The sequence below is a fragment of the Notolepis coatsorum genome (assembly GCF_963971535.1).
Source record: "Notolepis coatsorum genome assembly, chromosome: 4".
NCBI classification, from domain to species: Eukaryota; Metazoa; Chordata; class Actinopteri; order Aulopiformes; family Paralepididae; genus Notolepis; species Notolepis coatsorum.
Window position 1 is genome coordinate 56,168,101 of NC_140168.1, and position 19,190 is coordinate 56,187,290.

Below are 19,190 nucleotides of genomic sequence, written 5' to 3' on the forward strand. Positions count from 1 at the left end.
CTCTCTCTCTCTCTCTCTCTCTCTCTCTCTCTCAATAACACAACTCCTACTCCGCTCACATTACTCCTGACTAACCAAGTGGCTTTGTAGTGTGTGTGTCTGGGGTGTGTGCACGTGAGATGTGTGTGAACTAATTATGCGCAGGTGTATTCTATCAGTACTAATCAGCTACCTAATTGATTCTACTCCTCCTGTGGCAGAAGTATCTCCCATCCTTCACATATCCATGGGAGGGGGGAGGAGATCTGTCACAGTGTATAGAGTTGAATATGTGTGTGTGTTGATTGTTGCTGGTGTTTCTATCTATATTTTATCTATTCACAACATGTTGTTATGATATATCAAATAGATTGTGCTATGACAAATAAAGGCTAATTCTATTCTATTTTAGATCAGTGGTTGTGTCCTGATTTGCAACTTGTGTTTGAGGGAGTGTTGTGTTACAGTGCCATACTGAGTAATGATTAGAAAACAAATATGTTCCTTTGTATGCAGACAACTAAGTGCAATTCAATTCCATTTCCCTCTCATTCCTGGTGTAGCCTACATAGCTTATATGATGTATATATCACGTTCGTTGTATCGTCTAATACAGTCGGTGTGCTGTCATTGCATTATGTCAAATTCAACATTGGCAAATAAAGTCACTCCGATTGTGTTTGTTGTGTTCAGGTTGACCTCGACTGAGGTGGCCACCACTCCCAGGAAGTTCCTGGCGCTGGGCTCTAAGTTCCGCTACAGTGGGCGGACCCAGGCTCAGACACGCCAAGCCAGCTCTATGATTGACAGGCCAGCCCCCCTGTTCCAGCGCTCCTCCAGCAAGAGGAACTCTCACAGCCTGGATGGAGGTAAAGCGCTGTGTACCCTGGCTGGTGGTGTGTGTGTGTGTGCGTGTGCGTGTGCGTGTGCGTGTGCATTTGCATTTGCATTTGCATTTGCATGTGCATTTGCATTTGCATGTGCATGTGGTACGTAGCGGTGTAGCATTACATCGATTTGTATTATTGATACATTGATTCAAAGAGGAGACAATCCAATTCAATCAATGCAATTAACATTGGATTGGGTTGTTTTGTGTTTTCGTGTCCCTCTGTGCGAGTGTGAGAATCTGAAAAAGATCAAAACAAACATTAACAAACATGAGAGAAGCAGAAAGGCATGACTTGCCGCACCTGGCCGCAGTCGACCGTAGAAATGAGAGAAGAAGATGACTGGATGTGTTTACTGGATCGGAGAGAATTACCATCACCCCCAGGTATACAGTATAATACAGTACCCGCTGCCACGGCTGCTGCGGCGCTCCGCTGGCAGCCTCTCTCTCGGACGCTGCCGTTCTGGCTCTGTCCCCAGCCTGGTCCTTGCTGTTCTCTCCCTCTGTTCTCACCGCGTTACGTAACGCTGTGTCCATGATAGCATCTGTTTTTATTATCCGCTGACAACCAGGAAGGGGCAGGAAGGCACAGATTAGGCTAAAACCGCAGATACAAAAACAACTTCAATAACTCCCCTGGCTGTCAACAGTCCATCTGCTCTCTCTCTCTCTCTCTCTCTCTCTCTCTCTCTCTCTCTCTCTCTCTCTCTCTCTCTCTCTCTCTCTCACTCTCTCTCTCTCTCTCTCTCTCTCGCTTATTGACTCCAGATCGACTTCCACCTCTATTTTCTTCCTGATGATTGGAAGAGTTGGCCATCGTCACTCAGGCCCTGTTTAGACGGAAACGCTAGCAGGTGAATCCGCAAAAATATTTTTTCGGATGTGCCTTTCGTTTATACGGAAATTGAGTTTTTACGGGGTGAAACCGCAAAAAAGTGAGACTACCTTCCAGGGTGGAATTCCTAGAAACGATAAACCTTTACGCTATCATCTAAACTGTCAAACCGCATAAAACGATGACGAAAGGGTTGTCAAGGCTCTCGTTGCGCGTACTGCTTACATCACAGGCATGCGCCAGTAGCCTAGAAGCGTAAACAAAGCATGTCTGATTCTATCCATGGCGATCACCTGAAGGCTACATTGGCAGTACTTTTAAATACACAAGAATCTGTCCCGCGGCGTGACTGGACCCACTGTCTGTGAGTGACTCTGCTTTGGTCCAATCACATTCCCCACCCACAGTCTGCGAATCAGAGGCAGAGTAGGGCGGGTCTTCACAGCACGTCATGTGACATATGCGCCAATCGTGTGACAGCGGGGCTCAGTTGTCTCGAGTCTTTACAGCGTCGTCTGCACGCAGAATTCCATCCCAAAACACTAGTCTAAACGCAAAATTTAAAGTGAGACCGCAAGACGACTTTTGCGGTTTCTGTTCAGACTCTCTCCGTCTAAACGTAGCCTCAGTCTCACTCACTCATGTCTGCCACAGTGCCTCCCCACCACTGCCTCACTTGAGCCTCAGCTGGCCTTAACAGTGTTGGTAGCAAAGAAGTCTGTCTGTACTCTGACGCCACGTTCACGTCAATCCCATGCTTGCTGTGCTGATGTCCCCCCTGCTGTGCTCTGATTTAGAGATGATCCTGGGGCTGAAGTCACTGCAGGAAGCCCTGCTATATAGTTTAGCGCAAAGCTGCTGGTTGCTTCACAGTGCACCGCATGCCGTTTCTGTCTTTGTATATACATATATACAGAGGTGTGGACTCCAGTCACATGACTTGTTGGGACTCAAGTCAGACTCGAGTTACGAATTTGATGACTTCAGACTCGACTTGACAAAAAAATTAAAGGATTTGCAACTCATGACACCTATGACTCGTGACTTACTTCACTTGGACTTGAGCCTCATGACTTGATGAGACTTGATGCTCTCCCCAAGCACCACACGATAGAAACATGTCCTCATAAAAAGTGGACAGCGAATCGACTCTTAATTGTCCTGCTTGTTAAATTGTATCATTCCCTCTGTAATTGGTGCCTGTTACAGTTTGTGAGTAGGCAGAGGAGAAACTAGGGTGTGTTCTGTTTGCGTTTTTCACATCCCTGTCCCCTTTTCTTCCTGACTTCCTTTAAGTGAGCCGTCTATAGTATTATGGTAAGGCCTTCTGTTCCTCCATGCAAGGACGAGTCGTCGACGGAAGGGAATAGGAATTCAAAATGGAACACAACTCAGACACCGCAGTCTGTCAGTGCTAGAGTGGAGGACATAGCAGCAGGTAGAACACTGCACTGCACCCACCCACGTTTGCTGGGCAGACTAGGCTACACAATGTTTTGGTGATGTTTATTTGAATACCGTCTTTACACTACTGACCTGTATGTTAAAGTGTCATTGCAGACCCAGTTTAGAATTAATCACGATCAGTTTCCACATTCTCTTTTCACCCGATAAACTTTGCACTGCAGAGAAAAGTCTGCAGGGAATCAATGGATTCAATTTCAATTTCCCCCAAGGGGATCAATAAAGGAATATCTTATCAAACAGATTAACATTAGTCCTTTTGTTAAGAACAATCCAATTAAATTCCACACACAATTCAATTCACTCTTAGCCTATTGATGTTTTCATTATCCTGGGCTTTCAAGAATTCCCAGACTATAGCCTATGGCTTCCCAATTGTTTCTTGCCTTAATTTATTTGGGATATTTATTTATTCTAAAGAGAATGCACCAAAGAGACACTTACATTCAACTTTATTATCAAGCATCTTTGAAGTGAGGATAATGTGCAAAAGACACCATTTCTTCATATTTATTTCTTTGTGTATTTATTGAAACTGTCACAAGGCCTATTTTCCTCTTCCGCTACATTAGAGTGATGTAAAAGGATTAGGCCTCTGACAAGATGTATCATAGCCTCACGAAGGCAAAGGTAATGCAATGAGTTTATAACTTAAAAAAAATAATAAAAATTTACAATAACATACTTTGCCATAGCAGCTAGTAGCCGGGCTTGTCAAAGTGCCAAGTCGGGGGGGAAGACGGCACATCTGGGGCACAGCGGCTGATGATCCCCCAGCTGTCAAAAGAGTGTCTGCATGTCTCTCTGTGCTCTTGCCAAGGAAATTAGCCATATGATCTCTCTCACCCTCTCTTTCATTATATAAGGAGGGTGAGTTATGTCCACTGCCTCCAGGCACATGTTTTGTTTTACTCCAAATTGGAGAGACTTAGTGTGGTTATATACTGTATTTGACCGTTTTTCTGCAGTAGAGCAGTCATTCTGCAGTTGGCTTGTCCCTCCCCCGCTCAGGTATAAGAGTGCACCCTCTAGACCATTTTGTGCAGATGGTGAAGGAGGAGGATGCCTGTTTATGCTGCTGAAATATCACATTGGGATTATGAGGCATTTGTCCCTGCATTGTGATCGGTGTGTTGCCATCTGCTGGCCGCTACGGCTCAGTGCGCCGCCTGATGGCGCTGTCCACATGGCATGATGCAGCAAGGACTTCATATTGTCAATAAGAAACCCTCTCCTTTCAAAATAAACCTTCCATTTAGTATATCTCAGCAACTCCAATCAGTAATACTGCCCCTCAGTAACTTCACTGTGCCTTCGTAGGGCAGTATTGATATATAGGTATACAGGGTTCGCACAAGGTCCTTGAAGTGCTTAAAGTGCTTGATTTTTTACCAAAAAAAGTCGAGGCCCGGAATTCCTTGAAAACAGCAATTTTTTTAACAAGGTGCTTAAAAAGTCCTTGAAATTCAAATCAACCATTCGCATTGAAAGTTTTGTTCATCCATGATAAAATTGTTCTGAATCGAGAAATGTTATTGTATTTAATGTGTAACTAATTGTCAGAAATTGGTTTTAAGCCATAAATATTGGGTCAGAATTTTCTTTCTATAAAAAAACAGCATTTAAAAGTGAATTGTATCCTTTTAAATGCCCTTCTAAAATGAAAAATAGTGCTTGGAAAAGTACTTGAAAGTCCTTGAATCTCATTTTGCAATGTCTGTGGGAACCCTGGGTATAGTACAGTAGTCTCTCTAGTCCCTAACGCACACATTGATGTCATTACTGTAGTGACTGTTCAATTGCTTCTAATGCTTCAAGGACGGAACTCACCCCAGAGGGTAGAGGGGTACAGATATAGTGGTATACATACACGTGTAGAGGTGTACAGATATAGTGGTATACATACACATGTAGAGGTATACAGATATAGTGGTATACATACACATGTAGAGATGTACAGATATAATGGTATACATACATGTTATGTACCATGCTTTTTGGTTAATCCTGTGTCCTGTGTTGCAGCTGATTGCTGCTAATTGGACACATGCACTGACTCTGTTACTGGAAGACACTGTTGGAACAGTGTCTCCCTCCCTTCCACCACATTGATCTTTAGTTTGCGCTGGATATCATAATAAGTATAGTCTTTTGGTTTAAACATAGACCGTTGGTGTCTGTGTCCCCTTATGTTGCTTCCCTCTGAGCCAGGGTCGTAACAAATTGGGCGCTCGTCCGGGAGTGAATTTGGAAAACATTACCCCTAGATTTGTTTGGTTAGGCAAAGAGAAAAGGATATTTTTATTTTATTTTTTTTAATTGTGTCTTGGTGCTGTAGTTTGGGTAGTGATCAGGTGTTGTATAACGTGGGGGCTCGAGCCGGTCTTCAAACAGGTGAGTATGCCCTTACTTTGTGATTTGATTTGACTACTTGTATGCTGTTAAAATATTTAGTTTAGTGGACACCACAGGTAGGTAGTGTCAGTATTTTCTGGCTGTTTGTAGCTTCCTGTGTACCACTTACCCCTCATAGAAGGGATTAGTACCATCTACTTGTCTTGTAATAATAATAACTTTATTTGTATAGCACTTTTCATACAGAGGTTGCAGTTCAAAGTGCTTCACAACAGTAAAAAATACAGGCATAAGCGAGCATAAAAAGATAGACAGGTAGAATCACAGTGTTTCACATTAGGATCTAGCATCCCAATAGGCTCTCCGCTTACAGTTTTCAGTAACACAAATAGTAAAAATAGTTTAAAATGATTCAGTTTAAAAATAGTAAAATAAAAATAAAATAAAATAAAATAAAAATTATAAAATAGAACGGACATAAAAAATACAGGCATGAGCGAGCATAGCAAGATATGGCAAGTGACAACAATGCATAAAGTTTACAGACAATCCATGCTGATTGATCTGCCATAAGCAAGTGAAAGTTTACAGACAATCCATGCTGATTGATCTGCCATAAGCAAGTGAAAAGTTTACAGACAATCCATGCTGATTGATCTGTCATAAGCAAGTGAAGATTACAGTCTGTTCTAACAAACCAAACTGCCATGTATTAAAGTTTACAGACAATCCATGCTGATTGATCTGCCATAAGCATAAGATTACAGTCTGTTCTAACAAACCAAACTGCCATGTATTAAAGTTTACAGACAATCCATGCTGATTGATCTGCCATAAGCATAGTGTTTCACATTAGGATCTAGCATCCTAATAGGCTCTCTATTCAGTAATTAAAAAGTGCAATAACCGACGGACATAAAAAATACAGGCATGAGCGAGCATAGCAAATAATAAGAATAGTTTAAAATGATTCAGTTTAAAAATAGTCATCAGTAAGAAGTAAAAAGTGCAATAACCGACACATGAATTTGATAGGCAGTGTAAAAGAGTAGGCAGGGTAAGAATAAATACAAGTTGTGTCAGGATATCCCTGATGTTTCCTCTTGCCACTAGGTGGTAGCAGATATCTATCAGTGAAATGCCTGAGCAAAGAGATAGGTTTTAAGCTGTCTTTTAAAGATGTCTAGCGAGTTGGCTTCCCTGATGTTTTGGGGTAGTTTGTTCCATAGTTTTGGGGCATAGTTGATAAAGGCTGCATTACCGATCCTCTTTTGACTGCTTCTGGGAGCCTCTAGTAGTCCAGCAGCTGATGATCGCAGTGTTCTTGCTGGTGTGTAATTTATTAGAGTGTTGGCGATGTAGCTAGGTCCCTGTCCATTTAGAGCTTTGTATGTAAGGAGAAGGACCTAAAGTCAATTCTAAATGTTACAGGAAGCCAGTGTAAAGCGGCTAAGACTGGACTAATGTGCTCTCTCCTTTTGGTTCTAGTTAGCAGTCGGGCTGCAGAGTTTTGGATTAGCTGAAGCCTCTCTGTGGTTTTCTTAGGGAGACCTGTGAAAAGTGCATTACAGTAGTCTAACCGGCTAGATATGAATGCATGAATTAGCTTCTCAGCATCGTTCTGATTAATAAATGGTCGTACTTTTGCTATATTTCTGAGATGGAAGAACGATGTTTTCGTCACTTTGCTAATATGAGAATTGAAGTTCAGTTCTGAATCTATGACAACCCCAAGACTAGTGACCTCAGATTTGATCCAAGGGGTTAGTCCCCCCAGGTTCTTTATTAATGTTTCTTTTTTAGTTTTGGAGCCGATAATTAGAATTTCAGTTTTGTTCTCGTTTAGTTTCAGGAAGTTCTTACTCATCCATTTATTTATTGCCAGTAAGCAGTCTGTAATGGAGCTAATCGCTGTATCATTTGGTTCAGCAGATATGTACAGTTGTGTATCATCCGCATAGCTATGGAAATCTACATTATGTTCTCTGATGATATCACCCAGCGGTAACATGTAAAGGGAGAAGAGTAAAGGACCTAAGCAACTCCCTTGTGCAACTCCATAGTTGTTGTCGTATATATCAGACATGTGATCTCCTAGTTTAACATAGAATTTCCTCCCTCTGATGTATGTTTTAAACCAGCCTAGCACATGGTCTGAGAAACCGACATGGTTTTCAAGACGATCGATTAGAATATCGTGATCGATTGTATCAAATGCTGCACTGAGATCTAACAGGATAAGGATGGAGATCTTATTCTCGTCAGAGTTTAGTCTGAGGTCACTGATTATTTTGGTGGGGCAGTTTCAGTGCTATGATATTTTCTGAATCCTGACTGAAATTCTTCTAAGATGTTGTTTTCTTCAAGAAAGGAATTTATTTGAACTGAAACTATCTTTTCAAGTACTTTACTAATGAATGGTAGGTTGGATATTGGACGATAATTTGCCATTTCATTACTATCCAAGTTAGGTTTTTTTAGTAATGGCTTTACAACTGCTGTTTTAAAGGCATCCGGGAAAATACCAGTCCTAAGGGAAGTGTTTATGATATCTAGCACAGGGCTTGACACACTATTAAATACCCGTTTGAAGAAAGCTGTAGGTATAGGGTCAATGTCTGAGGTGGAGGAGTTACATTCTGAGACAGTTTTGCAGAGTACATCTAATGTGATGCATGTGAAACTTCTCATACCATACCATAAACTTACCATACCATATACTTGACGGGTTGGTGGTCAATATGATCTTTGGCTGGTAGCAGGTGTGGTTGAAGGGGGTTAGGTCTACAGTGCTTTAGCTTCAGTATAGGTAGGTTAGGGTGCCAGAAAATACAGGTAGTGTGTTAGGGCCTGATGTAAGTTCTTTTTTTTAGTTAGACATGTGGTGGGCCTGGCAGTGCTTCATTAACTGCAGTGTAGATGTAGAAGCTATGAGTAGTCATATCAGATTATAAGGGGCACCTGTTTGAATTTGTTTGTTATTTTTTTTAGTGTAACACAGGGGGTTTTGCCTCACTTGGTTTGTGTTACTGAAGGGCGTTGGTTCTCTTGTATGGTTTGCCATTTGCCGTGTGCCATTAGCTGTGCTTCAGGGGTGCTTCAGGGGTGCTTCAGCGGTGCTTAGTGGTGCTTCAGCGGTGCTTCAGCTGTGCTTCAGTGGTGCTTCAGTGGTGCTTCAGCGGTGCTTCAGCGGTGCTTCAGTGGTGCTTCAGTGGTTCTTCAGTGGTTCTGTATGGTTCTTTATGGTTCTTCATGGTTCTTTAGTGGTTCTTCGTAACTGTAAAGTAAAGTGAGTAGTTTGTGGTGACTGGTACAGTAAGGATGGCTACCGTAGAGGATTTTTATTGATGACCCTTCTGATGACCTGTTGGAGAGGTTTACCAAAGAGCAGCTTCTGAAGCTTGCTGTGCACTATAATATTGAGCTTACTGCCAGTGAGAAACGTTTAAAAACAACTGCCTTAGATACTTTGAGGGCTGTACTCATTGAGGAGCGTGTGCTTGTGGCGAAGGTGGTGGAGCCTCTTTTTTCTGAGGTGTCTCCGCTACTCTCTGGTGTGGCGGAAGGTGATTGGAGGCTTAGAGAGTTAGCATTTAAGGAAAAACAGGTACAACAAGAGCGTGAGCTTAAATTGCTGGAGCACGAACATGCGCTGAAGGAGCTTGAATTTAAGCATGCTGCCTTGCAGGCGGGTGCTCTGCATTCGGAGTCGCGTTCCGCTTTTGATGTCAGCAAAAATATTAGAATGGTGCCTCCTTTTTTGGAGAAGGATGTGGATAGGTACTTTCCCCATTTTGAACGGGTGGCAACCACGTTGAAGTGGCCTAGTACGGCCTGGACGCTGTTGCTGCAGTGTGTCCTCGTTTGTAAGGCGCAAGAGGCGTATACTTCTCTGTCCCTTGAACAAAGTGCTGACTATGAGCTTGTTAAAACTTCCATATTGAGGGCTTATGAGTTAGTCCCAGAGGCCTATCGTCAGCGTTTTAGAGGCTATCGCAGGTCGGAGGGACAGACGTATGTTGAATTTGGAAAAGAGAAGGAGAACCTGTTTGATAGATGGTGCACCTCTCAGAAAGCAGAGTCGAAAGAGCAGCTTAGACAGTTGATTCTCCTAGAGGAATTTAAAAACTGTGTTCCTGATACCATTTCCACTCATCTAAGCGAGCGTAAGGTATTGCAGATAGGCGACGCTGCTGTCTTAGCTGATGAGTTTGTGTTGACACACAAATCCGTCTTTGTAGAGGAATACCGTGTTGAGTCCAGGGGTAGGCGTCCTTTTCAGGGGGGCCGTTTCCCAAAACCTGTGTCTGCTGGTCAGGTTACTTCACCTCCTAGGCATGGTGGTTCTGCTAGTGCATTCCCAGAGGGGGTTATATGTTTCTACTTTAAGGAGCCTGGTCATATCTTTGCTGGGTGCCCTGTGCTTGAACAGAAAAATGTCAAAACTGTGGCTCTGGTAGAAACCGTATGCAGAACACCTATGCCGACGTTAGAGGGTGATGGGGGGAGTATCAAAGGTGTGGACAAAGAGCTCGAGGGCTCCTCAACATTTATGATGGATGGATTTGTTTCCCTGACTGATGCACTAGAGTCAAAGCAGGCTATAACAATATGGAGAGATACCGGAGCTTTTCAGTCCCTCATTCTGGAGGGGATTTTGCCGTTTTCAGAAAAGTCTTCATTGCATTCCGGTGCCGTTGTTCGTGGCTTTGGAGGTGGATTTGTGGATGCACCTTTGCATGAGGTCACACTCAACTCTCCCTTAGTATCAGGCAATGTTGTTGTGGGGGTATGTTCTCACATCCCCATAAGAGGTGTGTCCTTCATTCTAGGGAATGATTTGGCTGGTGACAAAGTGCTGGCTACTCCAGTTGTAATTCCCATCCCTGTGGTTTCTGAGGTCCCTGATGAGCTGGCACAGAAACATCCAGGAGTGTTCCCTGTGTGTGCTGTGACACGGGCAATGTCAAAGGACAAAAGTGATGTTGTTGATACCTCAAATTGGGACATTACACTTGGTGACACGTTCTTTGTTGAATTGGAAAGTGACCCTGTTGAGGGATACTTGTTCCTGTTGGGAAAGTGATACCGTCTCATGAGGAGCTAGCGCTAGAGCAAAATAGAGATGTCTCCTTGTCGTCCCTCTTTGAAGTGGCCGCATTTAACCGTGAGATGGCGCGGCGTAGTTTAAGTAATGCAGGTGCAGGCGTTGTTGTTGAAGGTTTTGGAATGCACACTATGAATGTACCTCTGCATAGTGCTTTCTTCTTTGTGCCCTAGTGTCGGGCCCGGTGGTGGAACCGAAGGTGACATGCGTGCCGGATATGCATGTGGCAGGAGATGATCTGGCAGCGCAGGGTCTCAAGGTCTTTCCAGCCTGTACGGTGGCTGAGGCCACGGACGAATTGGAGGATGAGTGTGGGAAGGATGCTATGAGAAATGTTTCTGATTCAGGTGGCACCGTTTCTGTTAGTGTTTCTGGTGTTTCATGCACCGTTCTGGTTGAAGAGGCTACAAGGCCTGACTTAAGCTGCCAGCCTTCCCACAGTAGCTCTACTGTTCATGATGTTTCACTTGTAGACAGGGATGATCCCAGTATGTCAGTTGATGATTCTAATGTTGATTCACGTGACCCCACTGACTCTCTGCCAGGCACTGGGTATGCTAGGTATGCTAGTCAACCTAGTTATCTGTGTCCTGTACAGCAGGGGCAGCCTTCACGACCTAGTTTAATGAGAGGCAACCATTTTGATCGTGACGTAGTTGATGTGTGTGCCACCATTTTGAATCATGACGTTGGTTTATGTGCCGCCATTTTGAATCGTGAGAATGTCATGGCTGTTTCTGTGGATAATGTATTACTGTGTTCCAGCGGTGGTGCTGACATGCCTGAAGCGGTGCATCCCACCCTGGAGAGGCATGACTTACTATCTCCTGAACAGGTGATGCCAGGCGTGGGGAGACGGACTCGGTGGCGGTGCCAGGGAGCCGTGGTTTACTTTGTTTTCCTGTTTTCTATCTGGGGAGCAGTGAGCTTAGTTCTCATGCTGTTTCCAGTTTGATGCCTCTTTTTGACAGGTCGGTATCGGTGGAGCGGCCTGGTCAAATAAAGTTTTTGTTTTGGGATGATCTGTTTATGGGTGGATTGGCTTTTAGGCCTGGCGCCTCAGTAGAACAGGTGGTGGTGAAGACAGATCGGATGTTCCCACCAGATCCACTCCATCTGGGTCCAGCAGGATACATTTTGGGGGGGGCTCATTTACCCAAGAGTCGGGGAGATGTTGTTTGTATTAAACAACATTGTCGAATGTTCTCGTGTGGGGAGCATTCAACAACATCGATGGTTGTGTTCGACAGGGGCCGACCCATTGCCGCTTTGTGGTAGTGACTCCCTGTTTGGTGGTTTGATGTGTAGTGGTTGCCTCCTGGGCAACCATTTTGGTGGGGGAACCACTTGAAACCCTAATCAAACGCAGGAAATGGGGCTGGATTGGACACACCCTGAGAAAACCATCCTCCAACACAACCAGGCAGGCCTTAACCTGGAACCCACAGGGGAAGAGAAAGCCAGGAAGACCCAGAAAACAGCTGGAGAAGGTCTGTCGAGGCGGATCTCAAGGAAAAAAGAACATCATGGAAGGAAGCAGAGAAAATCGCCCAACACCGAACCAGCTGGAGAGATTTCATTAATGACCTATGCTCCCCAAAGAGCAAAAGGGTTTAAGTAAGTAAGTAAGTGTTATGTACCATGCTTTTTGTGTCATGGTTTTTGCCTTATTTCACCTTTCTGTGAGGGACAGCTGTCTATTTTTGCTTTATTTCACTTCTCTGTGAGGGATAGCTGTCAATCCCTGTTCCCTGTGGTTAATTGCCTCATGGGTTGGCAGGTGTGTGGGCTTGATTGCACCTGATGCAGTGCAGCTGTGCCTATGGCCATGTGGAGTCTATTTAAGTTTGGAGATTGCAGTGTTGTGCTGGCTATACTTTTGGTCAGGCTTCTTATATTTAAGTGTAGTGCTGCCCTATTCAGCATTTAGCCTTCTTTTGTAGCTATACTCGTTTTCGTCTCTACTGGCTTAGTTTACACTTTATTTTATAAAGGCTGAGTCCTTTATGGTAGTGTTTTCTTTTGTTCTTTTGGAACTGCCCTTTGCACATAAACTCCCTTGGTGGAGGTTTATTGTTTTATGTTTGCAATATAAACTCTGTTTTTAGGAGTTGCCTTTGTGGCTTATTTATTTTCTCTACAATACCTCTTTAATGAGTGTCGTCCTGTTTTTTTTGGACATTACTTATTTTCTTGAATACTCACTTTGAGGCTTCCACCTGTAAAGGTTGTTTTGTGTTGTTTATTTTTCCCCTTCTCCTAAAACGTCTGCGTAAGCAGTTAGTGGTTATCCATTTTACGTATAACTTTAAGAATCCCTATTATCTGCTCATGACCCACACACACACCCACAGCCCTCACAGAATGAAAAAGCCATGAATGGGTCAGCGGATAATACTGGTCTCGAACGTGCACTGGCTGCACAGCATCAATAATTACTTTCACATATGGAAGCTATCAAACAATTACAAGAGCAACAAGCCCTCATGGTGATACAGCATTGGGAGATGTATGAAGGGTTGTGCAAGATGGAAGGTTCCATGCGTAATCTGGCTGACAGCATAGCCAATGCACAAGTATCTTCCCAAATATCTCCTAACGTCCCTCAAGCACAACACACACTACCCCAGCCATTTCCTCGTGAGGCTAAAGTTCAGCTCCCCTCGCGCTTTAGCGGGGAGTCAGGTAAATGCCGTGGTTTTCTGGCACAATGCCAAATAGTGTACAGAGCCCAGCATTCTCATTTTCAGTCTGAGGATTCACGTGTTGCCCTAATTCTATCCCTGTTGGAGGGACCTGCCCTCGATTGGGCTGTTCCACTCATACGGGCTCAGGCTCCAGTTTTAAATGACTCACAGGGACTCATGAATGAGATGGAGATAGTTTTTGATCATAAACTCTACGATAAAGAGGTCGCCATGAAGCTGACGCGCATGCGCCAGGGCGCCAGTAGTGTAGCTGAGTTTTCCATCGCTTTCAGGACACTGGCTGAGGCTACAGGCTGGCCTGAGGGACCACTCATCACTTTGTTCACCAACGCGTTATCTAATCAGGTTAAAGATGCTTTGGCGGTTGTGGGATCTCCAGACAATTTTGACACACTGGTCACTACCGCCATACGCATTGATAACCGGATCAGAGACCGTGAGCGTGAGAGGCGGGGCCAACGTTTTCGTGTCCCGCTGGAGGAGGTTTCGTCCTTTCCTCCACAACCTTCAGTGGCCAGCTCGTCTGAACATATGCAGGTGGACAGCACTTCTGTGCGTGACTCCAGGCAGACTGGTTCTCATGTGGACTGGTGCCGGTACTGCAGGAGAAAAGGTCACACGAGGGTGGAGTGTCCAAAACTGAAGGGAAACGGTCAGTCTCGCTAGTGGGCCGAGAGACACTAGTGAGACATCACATCACCCCCTTTCGAACCTTTTTGCCTGTGGTTTTAGGCTGGAATAGGCAGTCTGTTAAGGTTGACGCCTTTTTAGACTCAGGGGCAGTGGACAGTTTCATCGATTCTAGATGGGCTGAGGACTCTAAAATACCTGTACATTCCCTCCATAAGCCCTGTAGTGTCACAGCGCTTGATGGACGGCCATTGGGTACAGGCAGTGTCACCAAAAGAACCAATTATTTATCTATGCGGGTTGCTTATGGGAACCATTCTGAGCGCATTCGATTCTTTTTGGTGGATTCCCCCACGTATCCCATTGTGCTGGGCCATTCTTGGCTTAGTAAACACAAGCCACAGATAAATTGGGGTGAGGAGAGGGACACTGTCATGCCGTCACCGTTGTTTCCAAATTCCTCCGTCACCCATGAGTTATGATCAGTTTAGTGAGAGCGGTTGTGATCCTGTTGAAGCAGTGGGCAGTCTTGGTTTCCAGAGCCCACTCTCTCAACCATTGCACTCCCAGCCATCTGTCGATCAGGATGGGAGTTTGGAATGGGATCCACAGTTTGATTGGGACTCCCTCGGTGAGGAGGTTCTGGCGGAGGACAGTTTAGACAGTTTAGAGCATAGGTGTCAAACTCACGGCCCGCGGGCCAAATGTGGCCCGCCACGTCATTTGATGTGGCCCCCCAAGAGCTCAGGTAAAAAACAAATATATGTATATTTTTTTAACATTAATATTGGGTTAAAAAATAGCAGTGTTAAAATAATTGTGGGTTAATGCGTTAATAAAGCTTTGACTTTGACAGCCTTAGTTATTACACATTCTTACACATACATGTATGTTGAACATCTGAGGTATTGATGAAGTAACAAAGGAAAAAAGCCAAAAGCACTTACTCCTCAGACATTCTTTGACAATTTTACAGCCCAAAATACAAAAAAGATCCAGGCGGAATAGGTAACAAAGGGTTTGAACTGAACTGTCAGATGCAAACTGGCTGTGTGACATAACCGAGCATCTCGCTCAATTGAATAAGAAGCTGTAGGGACGCAAACAAGTCCCACCCAAAACTTGACCAATATAGTTGTGAACTGAGACAACCCTTATTTTGTTATTTTTGAGTACAGTTACAGTTGTGTGTTCATGCAGACACATAATAGCAATTTCATTACGAATTGAAAATGGGGGACCCTGATGTAAACAAGTCGAAAGTCTTTCTCTGGTCTGCATCCCCTTAACAATTGTGTGTATTGAGCTGTACTGTACTGTACCCATTCATCTGTTAATTAAAGTTAATAATTAATCTTCTATTAGTTGGATGTATGGCCTCTGCAAGGTTGTGTGCAGCCATTTGTTTTTGTAACATCTGCTACATCTGTCCCACGTGTTCTTTGCAGCTCACAGTTGTTAGTTCTGCCCCTCTTGACTGTGACAAAAAGGTTTTGAACAAACTTAATGTCATAGCTTGTATTTGATGAAATTCTTCTTTGTTATTTACTTGAATGGTTTGATCATTGATTGATGGAGTAATATGGGGTTCTGATAAACTAAAATTATTTGTTAAAATAACATAAGCTAACATATATTTTTACATTTATGCAAATGCATATGCAATATGTATAACTTGAATAAGTAATAAATACAGAAACAACATGTTTAACAATATGTAAATGAGTAGCTACATTTATTTTACATTACATTAACATTTATACAGTCTTTGGCCCTTTGAGGGCAACCATAATGCTGATGTGGCCCTCTGTGAAAATGAGTTTGACACCCCTGGTTTAGAGGCTCTGTGTGAGGACTTCTCCTCGCTTACTTGTACAGCTGACCCCCTCATGGAGAGCACCAACATCATGAGCGTGGAGTCACACCCGTTACCAGAGGGAGTTCCCACTGTCTATGCTGACCTCAGTGAGGTGTTTAGCAAACAAAGGGTCACCATCCTGCCACCGCACCGACCTTATGATTGCGCCATCGAATTGCAGCCGGGCTCTATTCCCCCTCGTGGTTCCTTGTACTTGTTGTCGGTCCCCGAAAGTGCAGCTATGAACACCTACATCAAGGAGGCTGTGGCTACCGGTTTTATTAGACCTTCCACTTCACCTGCGGGTGCTGGATTCTTTTTTGTGGGAAAAAAGGATGGAGGACTGAGACCCTGCATCAACTACAGAGGTCTGAACAGCATTACAGTAAAAAAACGGTATCCCCTTCCCCTGATGAACTCGGCGTTCAAACGCCTCCAGGGGGCATCCATTTTTACCAAACTTGATCTCCGCAATGCCTACAATCTGGTGCGCATACGCCAAGGGGATGAGTGGAAGACCGCGTTCAACACTCATAATGGTCACTACGAATACCTGGTGATGCCATTTGGTCTTACTAATGCCCCTTCAGTTTTTCAGGCGTTAATCAATGACGTGCTCAGGGAGATGTTGGAAAAGTTTGTTTTCGTCTACTTAGATGACATTCTGATATTCTCCAAGTCCATTTCTGACCATGTCAAACATGTCAGGCAGGTCTTGAGGTGCCTTTTGGATGCACGGTTGTTTGTGAAGGCTGAGAAGTGTGCCTTCCATGTCCGCTCTGTGTCCTTTCTGGGATTCATTGTATCTGAGGGGAGGATTCAAATGGACCCCAAGAAGGTGTCAGCAGTGACAGACTGGCCTACACCCGTCTCGGTCAAGCAGGTGCAACGATTCCTAGGATTTGGAAACTTCTACCGTCGTTTTATTCGTAATTTCAGTTCAGTGGTAGCACCTATCAGGAAGACAGCACCTTCCCATTTCCAGTGGACTCCCAAGGCTGAGGCAGCGTTCATTGAGCTTAGGAGAAGGTTCAGTTCTGAGCCTATCCTCATTACTCCTAACCCATCCCTGCCATTTATCGTCGAGGTGAATGCTTCTGAGCTTGGAGTCGGAGCTATTCTGTCTCAACGCTCATCGTTCGACGGTAAGGTACACCCATGTGCGTACTATTCACGTGGGCTCTCGCCGGCTGAAAGAAACTATTATTTGGGGACAGAGAGCTGTTGGCGGTCAAGTTGGCATTGGAGGAGTGGCGCCATTGGCTAGAGGGAGCTGAACACCCATTCACAGTCTGGACAGACCATAAAAATTTGGAATATATCCAGGGTGCTCAGAGGAGAAACTCGCGACAGGCTCGCTGGTCACTGTTTTTCTCTCGGTTTAATTTCCTCCTGACGTACCGTCCCGGGTCTAAAAATATCAAGCCGGATGCTCTTTCCCGGTTATATGATGGATCAGAGGAGGACTGTCCTCCTGAGCCCATTGTTCCTGCAGGACAGATCCAAGCTCCTGTGACATGGAGCATTGACTCTGCTGTGCGGAGGGCACAACGTTTGGAACCAGATCCGGGTGGGGTGCCCCCGGGTCGGTTATTTGTACCAAACGGCATTCGTTCTCGGGTGTTGAAGTGGGGCCACTCCTCTCGGCTGACAGGACATCCCGGAGTGCACAGAACTCATGACTTCTTGGCCAGAAGGTTCTGGTGGCCTGGTATGATGAAGGACGTTCGGGAATTTGTGGCAGCCTGCCCCGTTTGTGCACGGAACAAAGTTTCTCAACAGTCACCACCAGGGCTGCTTCATCCTTTGCCCATTCCTAGTCGTCCGTGGAGCCACATCGCCATGGATTTTGTGACTGGTCTGCCTCCTTCTGATGGTCACAGCGTCATCATGGTGGTGGTGGATAGGTTCTCCAAAGCAACTCACTTCATTCCGTTGGTCAAGCTGCCATCTGCTCAGGAGACCGCTCAACTGGTGGTTGACCATGTCTTCCGAATTCATGGCATCTGCCAGGACGTGGTGTCGGACCATGGACCCCAGTTTATTGCTCGGTTTTGGAAGGCATTCTGTGCTATACTGGGTGCGACGGTCATCAGGGTTCCACCCGGAGAGCAATGGGCAAACAGAGCGCACCAACCAGTCTATGGAGAGTACACTTCGCTGCTTGGCCTCCTCCAATCCGACCACTTGGAGTCACCAACTGGCATGGGCAGAATATGCACATAATTCATTGTGCAATGCATCCACTGGTCTCTCTCCATTTGAGGTTCAGTTTGGGTATCAGCCTCCACTGTTTCCTGAACAGGAGAGGGACGTGGGGGTGCCGAGGCGCTTATCCGTCGGTCTCGGGCGACATGGAAGAGGGTGCGTTCGGCTCTTGTGCGTGCTGCGGCCCGGCACAATCGGTCGGCGGATGTGCACCGTCGCCCTGCGCCTTCCTACCATGTGGGCCAACAGGTGTGGCTTTCCACACGCGACCTTCCATTACGGGTGGAGTCGCGCAAACTCGCTCCCCGTTTTGTGGGCCCTTTCACTATTGTTCGCAAGATAAACCCAGTCACGATGCGTCTTCGGTTACGCTCGTCAATGAGGGTACACCCTACATTTCACGTATCCCGCCTTAAGCCGGTTCGGAGGAGCAGGTTGGTTCCTGCAGAGAGACCTCCACCTCCCCCTCGATTCGTTGATGGCCAACCTGTGTATACTGTACGGCATATCCTGTCCAGTAGGCGGGTTGGTAGGGGTATGCAGTACCTGGTGGACTGGCAGGGTTATGGGCCAGAGGAGCGCACGTGGGTTCCGGCCAGGGACATCTTGGACCCTGAGCTTGTTCGGGAGTTTCGGAGACGTGTCTCAGAGGGTCCGTCTGGAGCCGCCCCCTAGAGGGGGGGTCCTGTCATGGTTTTTGCCTTATTTCACCTTTCTGTGAGGGACAGCTGTCTATTTTTGCTTTATTTCACTTCTCTGTGAGGGATAGCTGTCAATCCCTGTTCCCTGTGGTTAATTGCCTCATGGGTTGGCAGGTGTGTGGGCTTGATTGCACCTGATGCAGTGCAGCTGTGCCTATGGCCATGTGGAGTCTATTTAAGTTTGGAGATTGCAGTGTTGTGCTGGCTATACTTTTGGTCAGGCTTCTTATATTTAAGTGTAGTGCTGCCCTATTCAGCATTTAGCCTTCTTTTGTAGCTATACTCGTTTTCGTCTCTACTGGCTTAGTTTACACTTTATTTTATAAAGGCTGAGTCCTTTATGGTAGTGTTTTCTTTTGTTCTTTTGGAACTGCCCTTTGCACATAAACTCCCTTGGTGGAGGTTTATTGTTTTATGTTTGCAATATAAACTCTGTTTTTAGGAGTTGCCTTT

At 45.1% G+C, this 19,190-nt stretch overlaps 1 protein-coding gene across 1 annotated transcript in view; it reads left to right on the forward strand.

Moving 5' to 3' along the window:
- Positions 1 to 19,190, forward strand: part of epb41a (erythrocyte membrane protein band 4.1a) — a gene marked incomplete at its 5' end in the record, with an annotated part of 94,820 nt that overhangs the window by 21,590 nt on the left and 54,040 nt on the right. The window contains one exon of the mRNA XM_084312940.1: positions 673 to 848. Within this exon, the coding sequence (XP_084169066.1) occupies positions 673 to 848 (176 nt within the window). The remainder of the gene's footprint in view (positions 1 to 672; positions 849 to 19,190) is intronic.